Here is a 27,878-nt window from a genome sequence, read left to right as displayed (position 1 = left end):
GGGAAAGAGAAAGAAAATTCTGAAATTTTGTATGAAGTTCAAAAATAACCAAAACTGGGGAACCAGCAGTTAGTGTAATGGCTATGTCGCTGAATTCCCACGTAGTTGACCGCAGTTTGCGTCCCGGACCCGGTGGCTTAGAACTCACACCGGGCACGTGTGCGTGCATGGCCAAGATCCCGAGAGGAGAATGGAGGAGAAGGGATTGTGGCGTGACCATCCCCCCTGGGGGTGATTTCTCGCTTTCTGTCTGTCTCTGTCTGTCTGGCCAGCGCACGCACCCTATAGCAAAAACCTCTCCAAAAATAAAAAAATAAAAAAATAACCAAAACTGTATCTTAGCGTATGCTGACAGTTACTTATCTGCATCCTTAATAATGAGTCTGACATGCTTTTAAATGAGGTATTCATCAAAGTTCTGGGTTGGAAGAGGTCTTAAAGGCTCATAATAGCTATTTCTTTTCCAATTTGTTTAAATTTCCTTCCTTTTCTTTCTTTTTTTGGTTGTTAACTTATTCATTGATCCTTAAGCTGTTCAGAGAGCAGAGCAACATCTGAATAAGTCCAGACACTTTTTGCAGAACTTCATGAAATGTTAATACTGTACATTTAAAATGGTAAAATTCATAGGTAACTTATGCTACATCATAAATGATCTTATTCTAGACTTGGTTATAGGCATGCGGTAGCAAACAAGAATTTTGAGGAAAAAACCTTAACATTGCCAAAATTAATTTTTTTTTTCTATGAATGGTGGAATTTCCCATTTAAAATATATGGAAAAACTGCTTGTTCAACACCTGGTGTTCGCCAATAACACATTTGAACAACCCTAACATAATTCTTAATATATTCATGGTACTATATAAATCATTAATAAATGTGTGCTGTATTCTTTTTTTCATTTGTTAGATTATGTCTAAGCATTTGGACAGCCCCCCAGCCATTCCTCCTAGGCAACCCACATCAAAAGCCTATTCACCACGATACTCGATATCAGACCGGACCTCTATCTCAGACCCTCCTGAGAGCCCTCCCTTATTACCACCACGAGAACCTGTGAGGACACCTGATGTTTTCTCCAGCTCACCACTACATCTCCAGCCTCCCCCTCTGGGCAAAAAAAGTGACCATGGCAATGCCTTCTTCCCAAACAGCCCTTCCCCCTTTACACCACCTCCTCCTCAAACACCTTCTCCTCATGGCACGAGAAGGCACTTGCCATCACCACCATTGACACAGGAAGTGGACCTTCATCCAGTTGCTGGGCCGCCTGTTCCTCCACGACATAGCACTTCTCAACATATCCCTAAACTCCCTCCAAAAACTTACAAAAGGGAGCATACACACCCATCCATGCACAGAGATGGACCACCACTGTTGGAGAATGCCCATTCCTCCTGAGTTCCTCTGTCCGGGGTGTACACTTTCCTACCCCCAGATCCATTGCTGGCAATGGATGCACTGATTATGCCAGCACTGAGGAGTTAAAATGAGAACTCCAAACACTAACGACTCTACTTCAAGATGCAGTATAAGACAATGAATTTTAACCCAGGTGTAATTATAAACTGAAAATGGTATTCGAGTTTAGAATATGGAAAGACTGACCGAGAAGAATCCAACAACTGATTGCACCTGAAAACCAAGCAAAGGGACTTTTTCCAGCCAATAGGCAGAAGTCTTCTTTTGTGAAGCAATCTTTATCGTTAAAGGGATGGAAAACAATCTAGTGTCCAGCAGACCCACATGATGACAGTTTTTGTAATTCAAAATCTTATGCACTTTTAAAAAAATCTTAAACAGGGATCTTAATGTCCTCCTTTGTTTTCCTTTGCTTTACTCTTCTACTTTAGAATATTTTCTTAAAAATCATTCAAAGGACTGTGAGGAAAGGCTGTGGTACCTGACCTTGCCGAAATCAAGGCACAGCACTGTACTACAGTCCTGTTTACAGATTATTACAGTGAATTGAATGGGTACCGAGGCTTCACCAAAGAGGTACTTTTTTGTTGTTGTTTTTTTTAAAAGACTAATTTTGTCAATTTTAAAAGCATTTCCCCAGTCTCCCCATCTGTGCGCGTGCGTGCACACACGTGTGCACTCGCGCACACACACAACTCACACACACAATGTGGTGATGTTGCCTTCCAACAAGAGAAGTTTTGTGTTACGCCTTTTTAAAAAATGTAACTGTCAAGTACACTATTTACATTTAGGAGACTGTTAACCTATGCTAGATTGTCATTTCCCTCCTTCTCCCATAAAGGTTTACTGGTAATCCATGTCATGGCTTGTAGCTGTCCCTCTAACCACACTATGGAAATGCAGGCATCCGATGTGAAAGGAACACTTGCTGGGCATCACTGACACTGTTCATGTTTTATTAATAGTTAAGGAATCAGCATATCTAGAATTACCTTGCATTGCCTAAATCATGTGTATATAGTGAATGTTATATAATATACCTGGCAGGTCTGTTTTAATTTAATTAAATAAAGATACAAATACTTTTGTTTGGCTGGCATATATTAAATTATTATATGGAGAAAATGATCGATTCTTATTTTTTTCAGTTGAAAAACACACACACAAACACTAAGCATAGACGCACGTATTGTGGTACGCCTTGGTTTCTAGTTCTGGTTGTATGTATTAATCTTAAAGAATGATCTAAACCTGTCGTTGGGCATGTAGGAAAATATTTGGTTAGAATAGGATGGGTATCTTTTAAGCAGAACTTTGTAAGTTTTTAATTTCCTAAGTGATATATATCCAGTTTGTTAAGGTTTATATTGAACATTCTACTTTGCTTGAGGTCTTCTGCTCTATCAAAACTTCATAATAGAACATCTACCTGCATCATTAATATCATAATATGGATTATTCATTAAGCCTATGTATTGCTGTTCTGAGTCTAACAAATACTGTGACTGAAATGCATGCAACTCGTTGAGAAGAAGTTTTATTAATCTCCACTATAATGCTTGTGAAATGTGCAGTATTCCATCCTTAGAGTCATCAGTTCATCAATATCTGCATGTGTTCTCTGAATAATGAAGAACATTTCAGCAATTCTGTTAGTCACATCATGAAAGACATTTTTAGAAGTGCTGTGTCATGGTGGAAACCTAGTACTTTAATAATTTCCTGTGGTATTTATTACAGCATTAAATGTACATCATGATAATACAATATATAGTCCTTTAAGACCATAAGTATGTTAATTGCATTAAGCAGTCCATCCTAATATGTCTTTTTTTATTTATTTTTTAGAGTTGAATCTTTTTTGATTTATATCTGTACCATTCTTAATATGATAGCCATTTTTCTCTTTGTGAAGTCACCTCTTTTCAAATGTCCAAAAAAATTTAATTTCAAGTCCCCTCTTGGATGCAATTATTTATGTAAGCCTCCTTACTAGTGCTGCTACAATTAATTGTGATACACATTCCAGAATCTCTCATGACTGTTTATTGGGCCAGCCTCATTGTCTCTACGAGTTCTCTTTATACAGCTTAATGATCACTTCTCTTCTTAGTTACCCCATCCCTACTCCAAATGAGAACCTGAGGAAAGTCACATTGGAGCTCATTCAGTTATCTCTCTGGCTAGTGTGTTGGCCTTCCACAACCCCTTTTCAACCTGCCTGATCTTATTATTAAGAGAAAAACTCAGATTTGGAATACTAACCATATTTCTCCCAAAGGGAACCATCCTTCCACCCTGTGGCTCTAGGAGACCACTTCACTGTGCAACAGTTTCACATGCATTGTGGACAGAGGATACTTTTATTCTGAAGTGTGACTCTTGGGCAAAAATACTTTCTATTGTGGTAAATGATTTAAAAATTCCACTTGGATGCCCTTAGGTGGAGGTGAGAAAACCATATCCTTGCATTCTCCTACCATGAAGCATTAACTAGCTGACAGATTTATCCCTTGTCATAACTAAAATCTTAATCGGGGACATGAAGTGGCATAGAAGATAAATGCATCATACAGAATTCTGCCCCAGAATCCAGGACGCTGCGGCAGTCAATGCAGCATGACTTCTTGTTAATCGCATTCCCAGGTGTAGAACGTTTCTTTTCCAAAGAGAAATGTTCTTAAATGTTTCACTATCTTTTAATGACCAAAGGAAAAAAAAAAAGGAAAACATTTCAAGGCTGGATTAACTTTGCTGATAACCAATATACTAGAAAGGGAAGCTTTTTCACATCTAAGTACTTTTTAAAAAACAGGAATGGATAAGAAATACATGTTTCTAAACTTATTGAAAGACAGGTTCTCCAAATAAGACTACAAATTGTCAGGAAATACACAAATATTAAAAGTTTGCTTAATTGTTAGGCATCAAATTTTGCATTTTAGAGATTAGGTTACTATTCTCTGGTAATTTAAGGATGTTTTTTAATGGATGTGAATTTAGCAAAGAGCACGCCACACTAGTACTACAATCAACAGAACCGTCTAGTGAACAAATACTCTTTTAACTGGAGACTACATTGTTCTAAATTCTTTAAATTTTCATAAATCAAAATATGCAGACCAAAAATTAGTTTGTATGTATGATCATGATCTTTTCTTGAGGTTTAGCTCACTTTAATCATGTATTTCATTATTTGTCTTTTACTACAACAGTTTAAATTCATATTTTTAAGTAGCTCAGCAAAACAGAGAGGGGTGTCACAATTTATTAGTGTCGTCCATATTGAGAAAAACCTTTTTTTCCTTCAGATTTAGAAACAATTTAACCATTTATTTCTTAAATTCTGTGCTGTGGGTAGATTTACTATTCTTTTAACCTATATTGTGTGTGACTGTTATAAAAGTGTAGGTCCTGTTGTATTGCACATTAACCAGTAAATAAAAAATCAATCCATTTGGCTGAAAGAATTATGCAGTAAACTTATTTAAAAGGGTAAGTGATGACTATATTTATTAAATTTTTTCTTTTGAAACATCTCATTATTAACTTTTTAAGTCATTTTCATAGTCCCTTATACATGAGCCAGTGAAATATTTTGAGCTCTGGTTAAGAAAGCATGAAGTCTATATGATAAATCTAAACAACAAAAGCACTTATAACTTGTTTTGTAAAATTTCATGCCTTATTTTCCATTTTTGACACCGTAAAGTGCATTTTCTGTCGACTGTGAGCAAATTTCCCTTTTGCCTTTAATGAAAATAGTGCATTAAGTAGCCAGTTGCTGCAGAACCATGCAAGTTAGCTAAAGGTGAGTCACAATGGACCACCACTCAAAGAAACAAGATGCATAACAGATGGAAGTTACGTGCGGTGTGGCTGAGGGGAGCGCACCTGTGCCAGATGCATGCCACTTTCAGTAGCTGCCAAATGTGCCTTTAATTAAGAACATCTCTTAATTTTCTTCTTCAGATCAAGTCAGCATTTGGGGGCGGGATTAGGGCAGGGGACTTTGGGGTGCAAATATCTGGTAAAAACTACCAGAGAATTTGTTTGTCAAAGTGACATGTATAATTTCAGTTGAGATGTGTTTGTGTATATATGTGTATTTGCCTTTGTTTGGTAGCACGGTTATTTGCTAAAATAATTGTCAAAAAAAATTGCTGTGTCAGTCTTACTTTGATGTAAGAACAAAGTGTGGTCTATACATCTAATACGGCCTTTGTACTTAACCCTGTTCGTAGGTAATCTTTGTACTCTGTGTGCAGCAGTGTTTGGTTTGCATTTAAAGTGAAAATAATGGCTGTTATTTTTCTGGCATTACTAAGACAAACTGAAAATAATAAAGAAAAATGCCTTACATAGCCCACAAGTGTATTATTTTTGCATGTATTTATTTTAGAGGGCAGGGCAGTGTTTTGTTTTTAAGCCAGTAATCTAATTTACCTTATACTTTCCATATAGAAATAATATGCATTTTTATCATGGTCTTATTTTGGATGAACTTTTTCTTATGATAAAATAAGTTCCATATTTCCTTCTGTGTCAGATCCTATGATTGTAGTGAATGGGAGGCTCTTGGATTGATAATTAGCACTTTAAAGTGACGTTGGGTGTCACCTGGATGAAGTTTCAGAAGACAGAGATGGTGGTATTCCATAAAAGAAGTTCAAAGATACTACAGGCAACTGCCTGACACAGCTTTTGCTGAGATCTGTTTGAATAAAGCAGCTTGACCATAAGCAATTATTTTTAGGCTTGGTATGAAAAGATAGAATTCGAAGTTGTAACTAAAGAATTATGCAAATTAGGGACTGGCAGGTGGCATGCTGGTTAAAGGCTGTGGACTCCCACATGGTTGACCATGGTTCAAATCCCGAACCTGGTGGCTTGCTTTCTCTCTTTCTCTCTCACTCTTATCAAACTGGAAAATAATAATAATAAATAAAGTTAAATAATTATTTTAAAAAAAGAATTATGCAAGTGAAAAGTCATTCATGGTGAAGTATAGAGTGTAAAAACTGATGAATCCTTAGAAATCCAATTCCCTTATTTAAAAACTGAGGTTAAATGAGGTGACTTAAGTCAATATTGTGTGGCAGTTGGTGACTGAGACCATTGAGTCAACTTTGATTCTTTGTATTTGGAGAACTGCTTTCAGAAATACCTAAAATGCACTCATGATTTTTTTCCCCTGGCTTAAGGACAAACTCATTGATTTCTACTATTATGTTCTAGGTAATCAATTTAATGGCTGTAGGAAAATAATTTAAAACTGATATCAGTCAATGGTAAATTTGCTCTTAAAACATTACTTCTTTTGAGTTTTAACCAGGTGATTTGCTTTCTTAATTTATTTTAATCATATTAAGTCATTACAGATTCAGAAGTCTCTATGGTACAGTCCAGAGGTAAGCCTGCCTTTTTGCAGATAGATGACCATGGTTTCCAGAGGTAAGGTGGGTTATGATACATGATAATTCCAAAATAGCAATTTATGGCCATTTTAACAGCTTTGGACTCTTGATTCTTATTGGAGGCAAGAATAACTACAACCCATTTAGAAGCTAGTTTCCCTACCTTAATAACTATTCAAGCAAAACAAGAATCAATGCAATAGCATAAAGTAAAATCCAAAGGTGCTTTGGATTCATAGCTGTGTTCACATTCTGGCTCCATTTCTACATGAATAACTTTGGAGGAGTTATTTAATCTGAGCTTGTCTTTCATCAATACAGAGGTTAACAGATTCTTGGCGACTATTACGTGGTTTAAAGGTAAGTGCAAAGCACAATGCCTTTCACAGATCAGTTGCTTTGCAAATGGTAACTAATGTTACAGGTAATAAATTTTCAAAGTTTGCCTGCTTTTAGGTATCTTTTAAGAGGTTGGTTATTCTAAAGTCCCCATAATTTGATTCTTTACTATTTGGCTACTTTGCTGTTTATCATCACTTAAATTGGTTTTGAGTGACTTGAGGTCATAAACATTTAATAAGGGCCTGACTAGTAAACATGCAACAGATATGTATTGTTCCAGGCACAGTTCTGATGATAGGCAATGAATAAAACAGACAATACTCCCTACCATTAATGAGCTTTATAATCTTGTGAGGATATGTAGATAGTACTAAAGTAGATATATTCTTCAGTAGAATGTTGTAACTGCTATAAACAAAAAAGGACAAGGAGATTGAGAATGTGAGGGATAGAGGAAGTAAAATTTAAATGGGATGGTCACAGTTTACCTTATAGAGAAGGTGACATATGAATAAAGATTTGGAGGTGGTAAGGGAATGAGACGTGCATGTATCTGGGAGAAGACAGTGCTAAATCACAGGAACAGCCTGTTGAAAGGCCCAGGTGCAGTAGCACACTTGGTATAGCCGAGGACTCCTGAGGTCTGCTTGTATCTGGAGAGGCATGAATGTGAGCAGAATAAAAGAAGGTGCTATTGTAATGACTCTGACTTCTGTTTGAGAGAGGGCCCAATGTACATTTACATTTTACATCTGATTTATCAGTACATTTTAACAGCACTGCTCTGACTGCTGAGTTGAGAATTATTAGGGATTAAGAGTGAGAACAGGAAAGCTAGCACAAAAAGTGGCTTAAACTAGTCTGGTAACAGGGAAGGTAGGGGTCAGAGTCTAGGTATATTTGTTAAACAGGCAATTTGCTGAGAACTAGGGTGAAAGAGAAACAGAATTGTCAAAGATGACTTCAAGGTTTTAGACCAGAGCAACAAGAATGACCAAGTTACCATTAACTGAGGTGGAAGTAATAGAGTTGAAGCTGACTTGGATGTGCTAAGTTCAATAAATATATTAGACATATTAAAGAGATGTCAAAGAGGCAGTTGGAGATGTTTGGGAGAGAGGTCTAGGTTAAAAGCAGAACTTTGATAAAGATGATATTTTAAAGCCAGCAGACTGGATGAGATGACAGAGGGGAGTGAGTACAGACTGAAAAGGGCAGATCTAAGCAAGGGAGAACTCTGGAGCACTCTGTAAGAGAAGGGGAACCAGCCAGTAGACCAAGAGGGAAGAAACCACTTAGAAAGATGAAAACCAAGAGTATGTTGTGTACTTAAGCTGTGGTAAAACAGTTATTTCAGGAGGAAATGATCCACATGTTAAGTGATACCTGATAGGATGAATAAAATGACTGAGAACAGACTCTTCACTTAGCAATGGGATTTTGACATAAGTCATCCCAGGGATGTGGGCAAAGCCAGAGCCTAGTTAATTAATAAAGGATGGCAGGAGAGAAACAACAGCAGTTTCCTCTTTCAGGTTTACAATAAAGGGCATAGTTAGACTGGTCAAGAGATTTCTTTTGTTTTAAAGATGAGAGAAATAAGAGCATGTTTGTGTGCTGAAGGATTTGCCCCAGAGACGGGAGAGCACTCACTACTGCTGAGTAGAAACAACCCACTCGGAACCACAGATGGTATCTACTGACTGTCCAGATGAGTGGGTTTACTACCATGAGAAACAAACAACCCATTCAGTTTTCCTGCTAAGAATCAAAAGCATTTAATGTTACTGTTGCTGAAAGGAATGAGGCAGTAAATAAAACAGGAAAGGTATGGGTCAGAGTCTGGACATATTTGGAAAACAATATAAAAAAAAAACTATAGATAGGGAATGAGTTTAGATGACTTACTAAAGATTCCTATGCATACTAGGCTCTTTGAAAACACCAGATTTTGCAAGGCAAAAGATGTCTGGGGATAAAAATCTTGACTATTTTGAACATATAACAACTTTCTAAAAAGATGTTTTTACCACTGCCCCAGTCATATTTTTAAGTTCTTAAAAGTTTAAGACTCAGGGACAAGCAGTTAGCGTAATGGCTATGCCGCTGAACTCCCATGTAGCTGATCGCGGACCTGGTGGCTTAAATTCTTGTTGGGCACGTGTGCGTGTGTGCCCAAGATTCCGAGAGGAGAATGGAGAAGGGACTGTGGCGTGGCCATCTCCCTGGGGGGTGATTTCTCGCTTTCTGTCTCTCTGTCTCTCTCTCTCTGTCTGTCTGGCGAGCGCACACACCCTATAGCAAAAACCTCTCCAAAAAAAAAAAAAACAGTGATGCAGAGATGGCTGCATCTCCTTCGCACCTGTAAAAAAAATAATTAAAACTTAGATCTGATGTCACAAATCAAATTCTTTTTTTTTTTTACCTAAGCACAGGTCTCCACCACTTTTCTCAACTTTAACGCATGTTTCTTTTTAAAAAAAAAACTTTCTCGGGAGCAGCAGTTAGCGTAACAGTAGGTCACTGGACTCTCATGTAGCTGACTGTGGTTCGAGTCTCAGACCCGATGGCTTAAACTCATGCCGGGCATGTGTGCATGTGTGCCCAAGATCCCGAGAGGAGAATGGAGGAGAAGGGATTGTGGTGTGGCCACCGCCGCCCCCCCCCCCCCGGGGGGTGTGGTTTCTTGCTTTCTGTCTCTCTGCCTCTCTTTGTCTTTCTGGAATACACGTGCCCTATAGCAAAAACCTCTCAAAAAAACAAAAAAACTTTCTCAGGACCAGCAGATGGTGTAATATATGTCGCTGGACTCCCATGTAGTCAACTGCAGTTCTAGTCTCAGACCTGGTAGCTTCAAACTCAAGCCAGGTGCGTGTGCGTGCGTGTCCAAGATACCAGGAGGAAAATTGAGGAGAAGGGACTGCAGTATGGCTATTGCCAGGGGGTGATTTCTCACTCACTCTCTGGTGAGCACATGTGCCCTATAGCAAAAAATCTCAAAAAAAAAAAAAAACAGAATCCTTTCCTCCTTTTTACCCAACCCCTCTCCAGCATGTGAAACTCACTAGCTATACACCACACTGAGAATGCTGCACTCACATCAAGTCAGCTTCTAGGACATGAGACTCCCAACTGTTCCAGAAGCATTACTGTTTCAGCTCAGTTACCAATGACGATGTTTCAAGAAAAGGTTTATTCTGAAAACTAAATTTTATTATATAGTTTGATATAGGACATTCATTCTGTAATCTATAAGCCATTGATTATCTATAATGTATAATCAATTTTACCAATTTACCAAGAGCAATGATTATGAATATATCTTGTATATTTTTAATCAGATACTGCCACATTGACAGTCAAGGTCAGATAAATTCAAGAATACAAAAATATTCACTAGAGTTTTGATGAAATATTTTCTGTATCTCAAGGTAAGTATAATCAATTCTGTATTCTGCCCTAGAATTCAATTTAGGAATAGAATCTGAATTTATATACTCGATTATCCAATTTATTGGTCTAAGAGATAGTGACTCTATCTCTTTCACTGGGTCAAAGAATCACCTGACTTCATTTAAAATGCAAAATCCTGGGGCCAGCTGGTGGTATTGTGGTTAAGGGCACTGGACTCCGACATGGCCGACTACAGTTTGAGTGCCAGACCTGGAGGCTTGCTTTCTCACTTTCTCTCTCTCTCTCTGTCACTCTAAAATAAGCAAATAAATAAAGTTAAATTAAAATAATTATTAAATTTTAGAAAAAGTTTAAAAATAAAATGCAGAATCCTGGACTCTCCCCCCAAATATTCCAATACAGTGAGACTGAAACAGTGCCCAGGTATCTGCATTTACACAAGTGCCCTCATGGAGACGGTGTCATAGGAGTAAAGACTCGAAGGAGGTGAGAGAATAAGATGTAAAGTGCTATGGAAACACTGCTTATATGGGTCTACCTGGCATTCTAGTTTGAAGTCCCTGCCTCGCTTAAACTATCTGTTGTATGATGAAGTGGCCCACTGAGGAAAACTCTAGAGTGCTGATCCACAAGTCCCTAGTTCTCAGAGGTTCCAATAGAGAAGTAGGACAGTCATCACTTGGGGTCAATTACAAATCTTACAAGGCTACAGAAAGGACTGTTATGACACCAGCCTATGTAAAAATATTCAGAAATATTTGGATGCTTATCAACCCAAATGCTTACCGAAGACATCTGTGGTCTCCTATGTAAACTGTACTTTTCAGGGGGTTGGAGATCGCAGAGGTAGCAATTATCAAGTTCTTTCCTAATTTAATTCCTATTGAAACATTACATTAAATATCATTAATAAATATTAAACTATCTCCCATCAATTTACAGTACTATCTAGAAAGATTATGAAACGAACCAGGACGACAAAAAAGTATCTTTTTTTTTTATTTCAGAGACAGTCCCTAACACTAGATGTGAAAGTGGCAGTGATGCCTTCAAACTACTTCTGAAGACAACTGTATTTGATTTCCTTTGTGACTATTTTTTCTCTTAAAAAAAAAAAAAAAAAAAGGAAACAGAGAGAGGTATAGTGACAACCTTTAAGCTCTCTGTCAAATTAAGGTACAGAGTGCTTAAAGGCATCTACCTACTATGGCACCACAGTTAACCCTGGCATCAGTCATTTGAGCACCTACTGTGTACTTTCTAAAGGTCAAAGGGAATACTAAGGATATGGCACAGTTCCTGCCCTTGAGGGGACTTACATTCTTTTGGAATGGCAAGACAAATATGTCAAAAGATAAAACACTAGACGAGATCACAGAAAGATGAAGAGACTTAAAGAGGGTCTTAAGATTTGCAGAAAGGAAAAGGATAAAGGAAATGTAAAAGACAAGAGCCTGGGCAAGGTGTAGAGCTCACTGAGGGGCAGGGAGAGCCCACTTTAGCTGAAGTAAGTTAGTTCACCCAAAAGTACAAAGTATGAGAAGGCAGCCAGAATAAAACCTGGAGCCATCCTGGAGGGAGTGAGCCTTGAATGTCAAGTCAAGGAGTTTAGAATTTAATTGTAGATAAGAACATTGAGGGGCCAGCAGGTGGTGTGTTGGTTACGGTGCTGGATACTCCCACATGGTCAACCGTGGTTCAAGTACCAGGCCTGGTGGCTTGCTTTCTCACTTTGCCCCTCTCTCTGTGTATCTCTCTGGTCAAATTAAAACAAATGAATGAACAGAGAGGTATAGTGACAACCTTTAAGCTCTCTGTCAAATTAAGGTACAGAGTGCTTAAAGGCATCTACCTACTATGGCACCACAGTTAACCCTGGCATCAGTCATTTGAGCACCTACTGTGTACTTTCTAAAGGTCAAAGGGAATACTAAGGATATGGCACAGTTCCTGCCCTTGAGGGGACTTACATTCTTTTGGAATGGCAAGACAAATATGTCAAAAGATAAAACACTAGACGAGATCACAGAAAGATGAAGAGACTTAAAGAGGGTCTTAAGATTTGCAGAAAGGAAAAGGATAAAGGAAATGTAAAAGACAAGAGCCTGGGCAAGGTGTAGAGCTCACTGAGGGGCAGGGAGAGCCCACTTTAGCTGAAGTAAGTTAGTTCACCCAAAAGTACAAAGTATGAGAAGGCAGCCAGAATAAAACCTGGAGCCATCCTGGAGGGAGTGAGCCTTGAATGTCAAGTCAAGGAGTTTAGAATTTAATTGTAGATAAGAACATTGAGGGGCCAGCAGGTGGTGTGTTGGTTACGGTGCTGGATACTCCCACATGGTCAACCGTGGTTCAAGTACCAGGCCTGGTGGCTTGCTTTCTCACTTTGCCCCTCTCTCTGTGTATCTCTCTGGTCAAATTAAAACAAATGAATGAATAAATAAAATTAAATAGTTATTTTTAAAAAAACATTGAGTTCCACACAAAGTAGTATTTAGGAATATTAATACTAAAGACATGTAGGATAAATGGGAATACAGTGCTTGGAGCAGTTAGAAAGTGAACAGAAAAGTCCAGATATCAGGGATGGGGACCCGGAAAGTGGCAGCAGTATGAGTTATTAGTTTCACAGGTGAGTTTCATACAACTAGATTGAATTGTGCGACATGTAACATCAGAAGTGTTCAGAGAATGCTATCAAAATCTGGAGGTGTGATTTGTTTTTAAACACTTCCAGATCACTTTTACGATAGAATATAAAGGAAAAAAGAATTTTATTGTTTACATTACATTTTATTTAAGAGGTTGTGACTTCTGTTTCACTTTCCATGACCAGTCAATTTAGCATTGTGCTTTCAAGCACTTCCCCCAAACTTCTTTAGCCAGATAAAAGAAGTCTCGACCTAAATATCAGAAACACCAAAAATTTGGCGATTATTCTTTACATGCTTCAGCCACCCACTGTTCAAAATGCTAATAAAGGAGTTCCTTGTTAGTCTTTAGACAAAGAGAAGAAAACTTGCAATGGAAGTGAAATATTGCCTGTTTTACCAAACGGTACATTAACAGAAGAACAGCTTCTGAAGTTAATTTGAGTACCAAGATTTTGAATGAACAGAAATCAAAAACCCCTAATTTATTACAGGCAAGTACCTGGGGGTAAAAACACATTGTTTAAACCTATTTTTCTTTATTCTATTATGAATCTGATGTTTAGAGCATGTCAGGGATGCTGGCCATCTTGGACAGATCCATGTAGAAACAGCATATTTCATTACTTCACAGCCAAGCAGGCCTCACTTCTTGGATTCCTTTCCCTAAGCTGTAGGAGCTTTCTTTGTGACTTCACTTCTGGAAAATAGAGTCAGTATGCAACCTGGTGTTAAATTCTGATTTGGTGTTTTAGCACCCACTGTGCATGAACCATTAAAGCACTAGTGCCGTTGCCACCTTTGGTCCAGACCGAAGAACATCTTTTTTTATTTATTCTGAGAGAAATTTTTGCTGTAGTGCATGTGTACTTGCTGGAGAGACAGACAGAGATAGAGAGAAAGCAAGAAATCCCCCCCCCAGGGGGTTGGTCACACTGCAATCCCTTCTCCATTCTCCTCTCTGGATTTTGGATATGCATACACACACGCCTGGTGTGAGTTTTAAGCTGCCGGGTCCAGGACTTGAACCACAGTTGACTACATGGGAGTCCAGCAATGTAACCATTATGCCATCTGCTGGTTCCAGAACATCTTTTCAAGAGGACATGGCTAAACCAGTGCTTTTCTCCCTGTCTGTCCAGTTGTGAGTGTGTGTGACACTCGGGATCACTAATGGATCTTGCAGAGTACTCAATAAAACACTCTGAGTTTTCCAGTCCTCAGTACAAGGAAGACTGTTCCTTTGTGCTCCCTGTCCTCCAATTTCTACAGAAAACATTGTTCCCTTTACCGATTTCTATAACCACAGGACAAGTTTAGAGATCAATGTGTCTTTAAGCTTTGAAACTTGTCTATCATGGATTAAGCACAAATTTCTTTACAACTCAGATTTGCAACACATAACATACAGTTCTATTAATTAAGCCTTTACCTTAAGAGATGTTAGGTATTGCCTTGGGGTTTTTGGAAGACATATGGCAAGACAGAACTTGCCCCTAACATAATGTATATTAATCTAAGAACACTGGGATGAATTAATAAGCTAAGCCCCTAGAAAGCATAAAATTCACATCCAAATTAAATATGAACATGCTCAATATTATACTTGGGGAATGACTTCAAGATGGAAGTATTTGTTCTTACAAATGTTTATTTTCCTTCAAATGTATAGTGTTTTTTTGTAATGATGTGAAAAGTCTTCATTTCCCTTTTTCCAAGTGTTGAGGTTCAAAAAAGGCAAGGTCTTAAACACAGACTAATCTTCACCTCTTCAATGTCTTGTATATTGACTTAGTTTCATGTGTAAGTATTTATATTAGTTCTCCTCAGGGATTTATACACCTATATATATATATGTGTGTATATATATATACATATATATATATTCCTAAACAGATATATACAAGCTTTTTATCCTCATCTTACCACTTGACAATACAACTTTAAGTTTGTTTTACACAGCTGTTCCTTGGTCAAGGTCATTTGCAAGAGCAAGTCGGTTTCTGAAGAAATCTTGTTTGGTGGGTGAAGGATCCATTGAGGGATTCTCATTAGTTTTTTCCCTGTATTCTGATCCACTGGACCTAAAATCTCAGCACACAGATAAAGTACAGGTTGATTTGGTTTTAATTGTTTTCATATAGTTTATCTATCCAAATTGTTTTGCATTTGTAAAACAGTTGCCTCTTAGATCTGGAATAATTTCTACTCCCCTGAATTTCATGACTCAGGACATGTGTATCTAAGATTTGCAGCAAACATAAAGAGAATATCTTTCTAATGCTTTATGGGGATGACTTTGACAATTGTATATGTCAGTGTAAGATACTGTGTCATAACATTGTAATAGGAGAATAAATGTTCGGAACACTGAAGAAATCCTGTTTTTGATTCAGTGAAGTATCTACTCCACAAATTACCAAGTCCCTTAAAGTAAAAATGCATGGAATTCATTGTGCTCAACCAAGGTTATTAGGGCCTTTGCTGAATTTGGGCATTACATTACAAACTCTTGCTTTTGCTTGTTTTCTTTTTTAAAATCAAAGATTTATTGAAGCCAACCACATATATATATGCTACATTTGGTAGAATGCAGAAATTAGTACAGTGATCATATTGAGGAGATACTATAATCTCAACCACCACAAAGGAGACCAAGGCCAATCAACAGTCAACAACTCAAATCAGTCCATTTGAGTCCCCAGTCGAGGGTGCATTCTTCCTTTATCTTGGTTAAGCCAGTTGGGTAATCCATTCCAGCTCTGCACCTTCTCCAGTTTGTTCATGTCAGAAGTCCCTGAAGGGAGGACGCTTTCTGGAAATAACCTCTGCTAAACTATACTAGGGCCCTTTGGCTAGCTTAAACTCTGAGCTAGAATGGGTAAAACTAGCCCAGTAACAGAACCAATATCAAGACCTCATGCTGGATGTATGAAAGTGATGTTAGATATGAAGTTCTTTTTCCAAACCTCTACACAACTGAACAAGTTCTCCATGTGCTCAGGCTGAGCCAGTACACTTCCACTAAAGAAGGATAAATGGCCTGTGCGTTCTTTCACTATCATTCACATGCTATTTTTGCTACTGAGTCCCTGTTATTAAATAAGTTAATTGTGACTCTATCATTTACTGAATCAACTGGGCAGAATTCAAACATCCCTTTACATTATTTTAAAATAGAAGTTGGATCCACACAAAGACTAAAATCCTAATGTCTGGTAACCTAACAACTGACTAGATTTCTCCACTTTTCACCCTAATATTTGCTATCACAGATGAAGCCTATGGCTGCCCACCATGCTTTCTACTTCCGGTTGATAAGGAGTACTTTTCCACTACATCCCAGTGAAGAGAGGAAAAACGGTCTCTCTGATACATCTGGGTACTCATCAAATAAGATGATATGTTGGAGGAAGGGGTTCTCTTTCTTTTCAGAGACCTCCCCAAACCCTGAGCTCTCCCTTGAAACAGCCTCTATGCCTGCCTTAAAACTCCAGGCCTTCTCGCATTGCAGAACTCTTATAAACATCCTACCTCCAATATAAATCATCCCTGATTACTACAGTTGTACCCAAAATGTTATTTTGGATTTTAATTGGGCTGCTTGTTTCTTCTGAATTGTTTCCCACATGACGATTTCTCATCTGGAAGTCATTAGTCAAAATCTTCACCTCACATTTCCCCTCTTAGCTACATCTGAGCTCTCCAAAACCCAACATGTCACACTTTGATGGTTCCAACATGCAACTGTTTAGTGTTTACCTGGAAATGGGAAAGATTTGATGTCACCACCAGCCCCAAGGACCACAGAAATCTTCACCAGATGCGTTCCCATTTCTGAAACAAATGCCAAAATCGCCCTGTCTAGTTTTCAAAGTCGACAAACTCAGCTTAGTTTTTTTTTTAACTTGCTCTTCTCATGAATTGTACCTTCCCTACGTCTTCAGTGTCTGAAATTCTTGATACTATTAATAAGCTAATGGCTAACTTGCTAATCCTTTTAAAAATCCAGCATTCTACTATAGTTGTGACTAACAACAGCTCATTTCCTTTCTTTTAAAGATAAATTTAATTGACCTCCTCCTACATTCACATGGTATACAGCCACCTGGACTCTTCCAAAGGTGTGACTGCTATACTCTAAAGTAATGTACATCTAAATTATTAGGAAAAAAACTACAGACTCTAAGAGAAAAGCCCAGTGCGTTTGCTTTTACTCCCTTTCTCTCTAAAACAGAAATGGCTTTTGAGTCTCAGAGCCACTTTGGCTGACTAGAGTAGGGCAGATCTGAGCAGAGACTAAATGGACAGGCAGGCAAACACTGGGCAAGGGTATACAGTGGCTGTCAGTACACGCTGACAGCCATCAAAGCATCTGATGGAAAGAGAAAAAGAAAACAGGTCTACAGGTAACTTTCGTTCCACTCAAGGGACAATAAAATAGTAAGTTGGGTAGGTTGTATAAGTATAGACTTGCTGTAAGTAAACCCTGACATTTTGTTTGAAGATGGGGAAAGGCAGAGGTAGAAACCAGTGCCATAGCAACTTTGACTTTAAAAGGGCTGGTTCTATGATTAAAAAAGACCACCTTCCTTGAAAGCTTTAGAAGGCATGCATGTGGAGAAGTAATGGAGAGGAGGATTATCCAGTGGGCTAATCAGTTAGCCCTGGTAATCAACAGGGTGACAAATGAACATTCATTTAATAAATACTTGTTGAGTGCTTACTATGTGCTAGGTACTATACCTTGTAGCTAAGTTATCCTTGTATTGAACTATAAGCTCTAATGGGTAGCAACTGTTTCTTTTACTTCTTTTGTGCTGAACAGAACCTAGTATACTGAAGCCCCTCAACTTAATGATTGATTTAAAATAACCTATTGAGAAACAAATATAATCAGGATTAAGTCATCTAAATTGTGTATCCCTTCAACCATCCTCTTCAACTTTAATGTTATATGGGATATGAAATGGGAAATGAAAAGGAGCCCTAAAGTGGGTAAGAATGGGGGAGAGAGGAGAGATAGGCTTTAAAGAAGTAGGAAAGAAAGTGGAAATAAAATTATTAATTGATTCTTTAGCAGTCCTGATTTCTATGGTCTGTTCCATGACCAAGACTGGACATACACAAAAGAAATTGAGCAGATACCAAAAGAGGGTTCGCTAATATTCAGTTGGATGGGGCCCTGCTGAAGTCCTCTCTCTGTGTGTGATTAAGAAAATAGAGAGATTTTGATGAGATTGGTGGAGGGAGGATGATGACCAGGATGGAGACACTCTGAGGCATGTAAATTATAAAGTGCTAAAGAGGAAGAGAATGGGTAAGGAAGTAGAATTAATCACCTGGTAAGCCATATTCTTCAACTTCCCCTGCCCCCAAATTTGAGGATAAAAAGAGAGCACACCATATGCATTCCCTGCCTCTAAGCTGTCTTATGTAATCTTCCCGCTGCCATGCACCCAATCAAGAACACTCATTCATCTAAACGCAAGATTTACATATAAAGATGAAGTACCACTTGGCTCAGACTTCACAATAACCTAGGTTTATGTCTTTGACAGCCTCCATATGGATTCTTCTAGAATGGAATAGTTTGTCTTCCATCATGCACAAAGGCAGGGGATAAGTATTCAGTCCAATATCAACCTATCACAGTAGGTTTGGTCCTGGCTTTTTAAACTGTAAAATGTATAGTTTATTTTTCTTGTCAACTCTGGGCAACTTTCAGGGACATATGACCTGGTACCCACCCAGGACAAATGTGCCTGAGACGGAAACAATGAGGAGGTTTTATCCTTTTCCCCAGTTATCATGGGCATTTTTTCAGAATTTTTTATGATGTCAACTTGACTCTCCCTTTTGATTTCTTGTGGGTATAAGCATTCGGCCCTCCCAGCCTCAGAGGGAAGAGAACCCTTTCTCAGGTTTTCTGTTGCATCTGGCTCCATGCCTAGCTTCATCCCGAAGCAGCATTCTGGGTGTGTGGGGCCACCAGCCAAACAAGCCCCTATGGAACAAAAAGTGTGTCAGTGTAGACAGGAACGAGCCTCCAGAGGGCTATAGGGGTGGAAGGCAGCAAGCCTCAGACATGACACAGGTAGCTTTTCTGGTGCTAGCCCATTTGGACCTGTGAGACTAGGCTCTGGAGGGTTCCAGCACCCAGCATGAACTACTTTTTTAAGCCACAGAGCTTGTTGCCAGCCTGACCTCTTGACGTACAGGAGGAGAATGAGCTGAATTCTTTCTGATTCCTTCTGACACCTATCCACATGCCTGACAAGAGCACAAGTTCATATGTAATGGCTGGATGCAGGTCATTCGCAATTTCTTACAAGTGTCTTGCCTAGTACATGCACATAAAGAATAATGAGAAGGATGGTATGTTCTCTGAGTTAAAAGCCACTGGCCTTCCTGTGCTACACTGGGACTTCCCTGCCCTTCCTCTTTACCTTAAATGGAACACACTTTCCATGGTCCTCGGGTGAAACACCCAGGAGAAGCCACTTAATAAGCTGTTGCTTTAGCTCATGCTTCAACCCCAAAGTGTCCTCCATGGCACCCTGAGCCCAAAGCTGTAAGCAGGCATCACCTGACAATGCTGACCATCCCAGGCCAGACCTAAAAAGCCTGCCAGAGGAAGAATCATCCATGATCTCACCTTTACTTCCAGCCGAACAACAACTCAAATTTTAAATACAAAGGACAGTGTCACTACTGGTGGCAGCATATGACTGGTATAGGAGGGCCTAACCTATGAGAAAGGACAAGAGGACTAAGGGAATCTACTGACTCTTTTTCTAAGGAGAATCCCAAAAGCCACAAGAGGACTGAAAGCAATTAATCCACATGAATTTGGAAGGACACACAGCAAGTCCTCTGCATTATAACAAAATCTTTGGGGTCTATGGGAAAGAGAAAATCCAGTCTTCTAGCTGGTAGGTCTTTAAAATTATCAGTCCTGAGGCTACATTAATTTCTTACTGCAGATAAAAAGATGATGTGATTACTCAGACTGAGCTACCATAGGGTCAAACTACAGAAAAAGCAAATTTCCACACTAAAAAGGACTCTGGTGATTTCTTGAGCAATCTCTCAGTGCCTTTTATAGCATCCCTACCAGAACTGTCTAGCTTCCATGCAAGAGAACCTTCAGTCTCATGAGACAGCCAGATTCCATTTCTAGGCAGCTACCTTCCTAGGAAGTTCTTCCTCCCATCCACTGTTCCTGATTCTGACCTCTGGATACAGAAAGGACCCATGCACTTCCTCCGCCTCATGTAACTAGCGCCGTGTTTTCTTGCTTTCTCTATTAAACAGGATTTGCACAGGAACCAGTGATCTATTGCTCCATGCTTTCAACAGATAGTATCCAGTCACTATAAATGGTAGTGGGCTGAAAGTGGCTGTTCGTTTTGGGAAATCTTTAGTTTAAAAAAAAAAAAAAAAAGATGGGCTCAAGCAGTGTTCTTAGGAATTTGGATTCCTTTGAAAGAATTAGATCCTAAATCCCGATGTCTGGCTGAAGAGCTGTCTGCTTCCAGGTGCTCTCATTCGTATCAAACTTGGCAGACTGGACCAAGAAGGCTCTAAGACTAAGATCTTAAGTAATTCTTAACAATTCTTAACTCCTCAACTCCTTGACAGAGTGGTCGGAGGATCCAGCAGCAGTCTGGATGAAGCACTGGGTTGCTTGGCCACACTGGACGGGGACTATAAGGCTGCGGCTAACCACAGAACCACGGTTCCTCCTTCTCTTCCCCCTCCTTCCAGTGACAGCAGACAGGGCCCCACAACCAGAGACACACTAATCCCAGTGCCACCCTCCAAACAGGAGAATTAGACAAACCACAAAAAAAAAAAAAAAAAAAAAAAAAAAATATCCTTACTCTAGGCCTGCTCCCACTTCTCTTCCATCAAGACCATTACCTAAATCAGCTAGTAACCTCCACCCTTCAAGGAGAAAGTGATTTCCTGTCCTTCCTCACTCATAAGCAACTTTTAAAAGGGAGCAGAATCTCTTTGTTCAACTCATTCATTTATTAACATACCACACTTGCTGTTAAAAACTGACTGGAAAAACCTTCTCTACCAAGAGAAACTAAGTACCAGGAAAATCTTTCTAAGGGAGAGGGAGGTAGGCCTGAGGGCCAGGTGAGACAGACACAGCAGTCTTTCAGGAAGGCAGTGGCTAGACTGGCAAACCCTTCTATAGTCAAATGTTTTGGTCCTCCCTCTTCCTGACATTTTATGCTGGAGTTTGGCCACTGCCTCCTGGATTGAAAGACAGTGGTAGCTAAAATGCTTGGTGGGTGATGTTTTGTATAAGGACTTAGAATCTCAAAGGACCACAGAAGAGAAATGCCTTGTTTATGCCTCCTATGAAGCATAGAAACTTAAAGTGGTTTTTAACTAGGGCTCAAGCTAAATCCATTTTTAGGGAAACCACTAGCAGACATTCCAGTAAACATGTACTAGCACCCAGGATAACTGCAGGCTCTTAATGAGAAGTGCTGAGATGCCCTGAGAAAACTTTGTACAGGTGGGAAAAATTCTAATAGGCCACCCATTGGGATTGGGCCCAACTCCCCCAGTGGATCCTCCTCCTCCTCCTCCTCCTAGTAAAGAAGGGATCTGTCATCAGCTCACTTCCCAGGAAACCTCCTCTGCATACTCCTCTCAGGACACATGACTTTCATCACAAGGAAAGAGGAATAAAAGAAGAGGCCAGGGAGAGAGCTGAGATTGCTGCTACTCTGGGAGATTGTGATGAGAAAAATCTTCTCCCCACAGGAATCGTGGCTACTGGGTACAGGCACTGAACTTGAAGCAGCTGTGTGACAACGGACTACTTGGTACTTATTAATTAAACCTCAAGACTTAGCCCAAAGGGAAATGAGTTACAATGCTGTCTTGTCTAAGGGCTACTCACTTCTTTTTAAAGAGCTTGCGGAAGGAGCTGCGAAAGCCCCCTTTCTGGTCTTGCCTGGGATTTTGGTCGCTGAAAGATGTTTGTTCACTTTCTCTTTCTTCCTTTGGACAGAATCTGGTGGTGTCTTCTAAATGCATTTCCTGAAAACACAAAAGAAGGATAATGTTTTTACTCTTTTCCAAAGTCAGTAACCTACCCTGACTGTGGGACAATTTTTTTTTTTATCTTCGACTCATTCCTCTCCCACCCTAAAGGACTATGGGCACCCAATCCCATTTAAAGAAAACCTGGGCTATGATGAACTCAGTGGGAAGAAATAGGATAATTTTCTGCTGAGTATAGTATTTCCTACAGATCAAAATAAATAGTCTAGAACATAGAGTAAGAGAGCTATAACAATAATTAAAGATAAAGAAATAAAGGACTTTAACATTTAAGAACATAAATTCTTATTTGGGCACAATTGCTGTCTTGCTGGGAGATCTGTAACCAAGGTCATCACTCCTAACAACCCCCATAGATCTGGCCAGGCTTTCTTTCTATAGAGGAAGCTACTTAAGAGGTTGGCACGTGGCGTGGTGGTTAAGGGTGCTGGACTCCCACATGGCTGACCGTGGTTTGAGTCCTGGACCTGGCAGCTTGCTTTTTCACTTTCCTTTTCTTTCTCTCTCTCTCTCTTCCCTCTCTGATCAAATTAAAAAATAAAGTTCGGGACCAGCAGTTAGTGTAAGGCTATGTCGCTGGACTCCCACGTAGTTGACCATGGTTCAAGTCCCAGACCCGGTAGCTTAAACTCACGCCAGGCGCGTGTGCGTGTGTGCCCAAGATCCCGAGAGGAGAATGGAGGAAAAGGGATTGCGGCATGGCCATCCGCCGGGGGGGGTGAGTTCTCGCTTTCTGTCTCTTTTTCTCTGTTTGTCTGGCAAACACACGCACCCTATAGCAAAAACCTCTCCAAAAAAAGAAAAAATAAATAAAGTTCAATAAAATAATTCTTTAAAAAAAAGAAAGCTACTTAATTGTAATACTAGCTTTAAATACATGCTTCTAACTCCCTATTTTAAGCAAAGAGGGAAGGAATTTTTGAGACGTTTAGAAGTAGATGTCACCTAGTATTTCCAACCAGTGAATATACCTTTAATATAGTTTAATAATTCTTACCATGTGATATGTGGAGTGTAAAGTAAAATGAAAAAAAAAAAAAAAGCTGCCTCTTTTGTGAATTCTCTAGTTTCTTTTTTTAAATGTGAGATGTGTTAGAGGGACCAGCAGTTGGCGTAATGGCTATGTCGCTTGACTCCCATATTGTTCCACGGTTCGAGTCCCGGACCCGGTGGCTTAAAACTCACGCTGGGTGCATGTGTGTGCATGCCCAAGATACTGAGAGCAGAATGGTGAAGGGATTGCAGCGTGGCCATTCCCCCGGGAGGCGATTTCTTGCTTTCTGTCTCTCTGTCTCTGTCTTTCTAGGGAGCACATGTGCCCTATAGCAAAAACCTCTAAAAAAAAATTTTTTTTAAATGAGATGTGCTAAGTAATAGATACACATTTATTAATATGCACATAAGCTATGAATAAAATGTCTACTTTGAGGTTACTGTCATTTAAAAGCAACCTAAAAATGGCTGCTTTATTTTGAAGAACCTTTAGAGAACCCAAGAATCAAAGCAAAACCCACATCAATAATGCCCTGAAAGATTCATGAACTGGATGGGTGACTATTTACTGAGAGAAGCAAAGAATAGGATAACTTTTTTTTAAAGAAACATATGGGCTTGACTTCAAAATCTTAACTTGGGGTTATAGTAGCAGATCTAAAAACTCTGAAATTCTAAGAGCCATAACTAAGCCATACAGATGGGCAGCCTGACTATTTCAAGCAGTGTTTCTCAAGGAGTGATCCTAGGACTACAGGATCAGCTGGGACCTCTATTTAAAATGTAAATTCCTAGGGACCAGCAGATGGCATAAGGGTTACATTGGACTCCCACATGGCTGACTGTGGTTCAAGTCCTGGACCTGTTGGCTTGAAACTACATCGGGTATGTGTGCGTGCATGCCCGAAATCCTGAGAGGAGAATGGAGAAGGGATTGCAGCATGGCCATGCCCCACTAAAGGTGATTTCTTGTTTTCTGTCTCTCGGTCTCTGGTGAGTACACATGCCCTACAGCAAAAATCTCTCTAAAAAAAAAAAGGAAAGAAAAAAACAACCTAGATTCCTGAGCCCCACCCCACACTTTCTGAATCAGAATCTCTGGAGTTAGGCCTTGCAATCTGTGAAACCAGTGGCTAGGACCGGCAAGTGGCATGGTGGTTGGGGTGCTAGACTCCCACATGGCCGGCCACAGTTCAAGTCTCAGACCTGGTGGCTTGCTCTCTTGCTTTCTCTCTCTCTCTCCTTCACTCATCAAATTAAATAACAGATAAAACTAAATAACCATTAAAAAAAAAAAGAAAGAAATAAAAGAAAACCAGTGGCTTAAGGAATGCTTTCATCCACCTCCACTCAATGTTTATATGAATTACCAAAGAATCTTTTGAAATCACACATTCTAATTTGGTAGTTTGTGGATACAAATTCTGCCTTTATAACAAGCTCCCAGCCATTCACTGCCAGCCCAAGGACCTCATTTTGAGAAGTAGGCTTTAGGGACTATTTAGCAACTCTATTACTAATTTAAGAAAATTCTTTCTGTAGAGTCATGATCTTTATAGTATCATGCATCCCTACTTTTTTTTAAGAGAGAGATTTTTGCTATAGGGCACGTGTGCTTGCCAGAGAGAGAGAGAGATGGAGAAACAGAAAGTGAGAGATCACCCTTCCCCAGGGGGATGACAACACCACAATCCATTCTCCTCTCAGGATTTTGGGCACACACACACACACACACACACACACACACACACCTGGTGTGAGTTTTAAGTCACCAGGTTCAGTACTCGAACCATGGTTGACTATGTGCGAGTCCAGTGACATAAGCATTATGCCATCTGCTGGTCCCTGTGCAGCCATACTTTACAGTGCATATTCACAAACTTTTTTATATTTGGCCTGATCCTCACAACAATGCTGTGAAGTAGACAAGTTCTACGTTATTTTTGTAATAGAAAACTGGAAGCACAGAGAAGCCATTTGAATTGTCCAAGAGCACTTGTCTCTTCCTGAACCAACTTGACTCATGTGCTACACTGTCAGGGGTGAGACTCACTGTCAGTATGTGTGATAACAGTTCCTCATTTATTATTTATTGTTGTTTGGTATGTCTAGTAAACAGCCAAGTATATTACTCATTGTTTGCTTCTAATGTTACTTGATATTTCTGATTGATTAATGGTTTTTGCCTGGCAATTGTTGGACCCCAAATTCTCCTTCCTATCAACTAGGAAGAAGATTTTTTAAGTATATGTGAAATAGGGACCAGCAGGTGGTGGAATGGTTACATCACTAGACTCCTGCATAGTAACCACAGTTTGAGTTCCAGACTGGTCAACTTGAAACTCACGCCAGGCGCGTGTGCGTGCATGACCAAAATCCTGAGAGGAGAAGGGATTACAGAGTGGCCATCCCTCCTGGGGGATTGATTTCTCGTTTTCTGTCTCTCTTTCTCTCTGGCGAGCACATGTGCTCTATAGCAAAAATAAAGTAAAAAAAAAAAAAAAAAGTGAAATAGAAGTGTTTTTTTTTTAAAGGGCCCACGGGTAATGTGGTGGCTATGATACTGGATTCCCACATGGCTGATCTAGGGTTAAGTGCTAGGCCCAGTGCTTGAAAATCCTGGTGCATGTCCATGCATGCCCAAAATCCCAGGAGAATGTAGAAGGGATTGTGAAGTGGCTATATCTCCTGGGGGGTGATTCTCACTTTCCCCTTCTGTCTCTTTCTGGCAAGTGCACAAGCCTGATGGCAAAAACCTTAAAAAAAAAAAAAATTAAAAGTGTTCTTCACAGCATAGACAACACTAGTTAGAAGGTTTTGTATGCAAACCTCTGCTCAGCCCAAGTCACTTTGAATCACCACCATTATTCCTTTCTCCTGTCCTTGTTAGTGAACTTCTAAACTTTGACACATGCCTAAGATTGATTTATCCAATACGCTTTGCCTAGTAGAATTTTATATATTTTGGAACTGAAAATCAGAGCCAGAAGACCATCTCGGAATCCTAGTGAATCTCAGCAACTGTAGCTGAGCACCCTATTATGTGTCTTTGCCCTCTGTAGGTACTAGACAGACTTTGATTCTTCACATCCAGGAAGCCAGCAGCCTGCACAGCTCTTGGTGTGCCCCTTCCTGTCCCTTTAGCCTAATTTCCAACACTCCCCTCTGGCACAATGTGTCGAAGGAAAATCATCACTCTACTGTTTTATGCCAAAGAGCTTTTCTCATATTTCTCTACCTTATTCTCCCTCTAACCAACTCACAGGCAGCCCTTAAAATCTAATTTAGACATCTGATTTATCTAGGAGACTTTCTCTAACCACCATCTCCCCAAGAGATTTTTAATGCCTGGCCCAGTGCTCCAAGTTATTATAATTCAGTGTCTCCTTCCTGTACTAAGATACTGGCCCTGCAGGACAGAGACTGGGTGTCCTTTACTTTTGAGTCCTCAGCGATTATCTCAGAGTCTGGCACAGTGTTTGCTGAAAAATAAATGAATGAAAGGAGTCAGTGATCATCAACCTGTGGCCACTCACTTGAAAATGGGCACAGGTGTAATTGAAGGGTGGGGACACAGGGCAGAGTTCTGAGATTATTCTGCTTCATCAGAGTTCTAACCACTTACAGAGAAATATAAATATTTACTTGGAAACTATTAGCCCTTTCATGGATACAAATTCAACCATCTCTAAATGCCCAAAGGCTTGCAGATAACAAAGTTAATGTTTCCTTAAATATTTGGGGATGCTCCTATCCTAATGGACTTTGTAATTAATGTAAAACCTTTTTACAGTCAGAAGGAAATCAAGGGGCCAGCAAGTGGTGTGGTGGTTAAGGCGCAGGCCTCCCACGTGGCCACTGTGGTTCGAGTCCTGGACTGGCGACTTGCTTTGTCACTTTCTCGCTGGGGAATTAAAAAAAAAAAAAAAAAAAAAAAACAAAAAAAAAAAAAAAAAAAACAAAAAAAAAAAAAAAACAAAAAAAAAAAAAAAGGAAAAAAGGCAGAAAAAACGGCTTTACAGCCAACTTTGCGTCTGGCTACAAACAAGGCTGGCAGGAGGCTTAACGAGGAGGGCACCTAAGCAGGTCTGGGGACTGGCGCTCTGACAACGTGGAATTGTGAGGTGCCCCGCGCTTGAGCGGAAGATAATACCCCTAACGCTCTGTGTGTGAGACTCGCGGTCTCCCTGCCATCTCTGCCTCACGCATGCACTTGTGTGAACGTCCCAGCATTGGAGAACCTTCCAGGGTCGCTGAGGCTCACGTGTGCCTGGGCAGGTGCAGGGCTCCGGGCGCTCCTCCGCCTCCCCGGGCGCGAGTCGAGCCTTGGCCCGGCCTTGCCCCCGCCCGCCTCCGCGCTGGGTGAACTCGGGCCCGTCCCTGCACGTCTAGGCCCGGGGCGCCAGTGCCGTGGGGTTCGGGGCGGTGTTACTTTACCCTCCTTACTTCCAAATAGGTCTGTTTTTCACTTTGGGACCTCTGCTGGGGGAAGAAGGTTCGGGGCGCGCCGCGGGCGGCTGCAGCGGCGGCGGCCGACCCGTGC

The 27,878-nt window shown here is 40.0% G+C and overlaps 2 protein-coding genes across 2 annotated transcripts in view; one reads left to right on the top strand and one right to left on the bottom strand.

Moving 5' to 3' along the window:
* Positions 1–5,792, top strand: part of SOS1 (SOS Ras/Rac guanine nucleotide exchange factor 1) — a gene marked incomplete in the record, with an annotated part of 130,821 nt that extends 125,029 nt beyond the window's left edge. Inside the window, 1 exon segment of the mRNA XM_014588926.2 lies at positions 913–5,792. Coding sequence (XP_014444412.1) covers positions 913–1,404 — 492 coding nt within the window.
* An 8,512-nt stretch (positions 5,793–14,304) lies between these two features.
* Positions 14,305–27,878, bottom strand: part of ARHGEF33 (Rho guanine nucleotide exchange factor 33) — a 57,526-nt gene continuing 43,952 nt past the window's right edge. Inside the window, exons 15-17 of the mRNA XM_006151382.3 lie at positions 27,773–27,877; positions 22,179–22,318; positions 14,305–15,333 (exon numbers count right to left, since the gene is read on the bottom strand). Of these exons, the coding sequence (XP_006151444.1) occupies positions 15,204–15,333; positions 22,179–22,318; positions 27,773–27,877 (375 nt within the window). The 3' untranslated portion in view covers positions 14,305–15,203. The remainder of the gene's footprint in view (positions 15,334–22,178; positions 22,319–27,772; position 27,878) is intronic.

Source organism: Tupaia chinensis, unplaced genomic scaffold (genome assembly GCF_000334495.1).
Source record: "Tupaia chinensis unplaced genomic scaffold, TupChi_1.0 Scaffold000317_1, whole genome shotgun sequence".
NCBI classification, from domain to species: Eukaryota; Metazoa; Chordata; class Mammalia; order Scandentia; family Tupaiidae; genus Tupaia; species Tupaia belangeri.
Note: the sequence above shows the minus strand (reverse complement) of the source record. Positions and strands in the feature narration are given on the sequence as shown.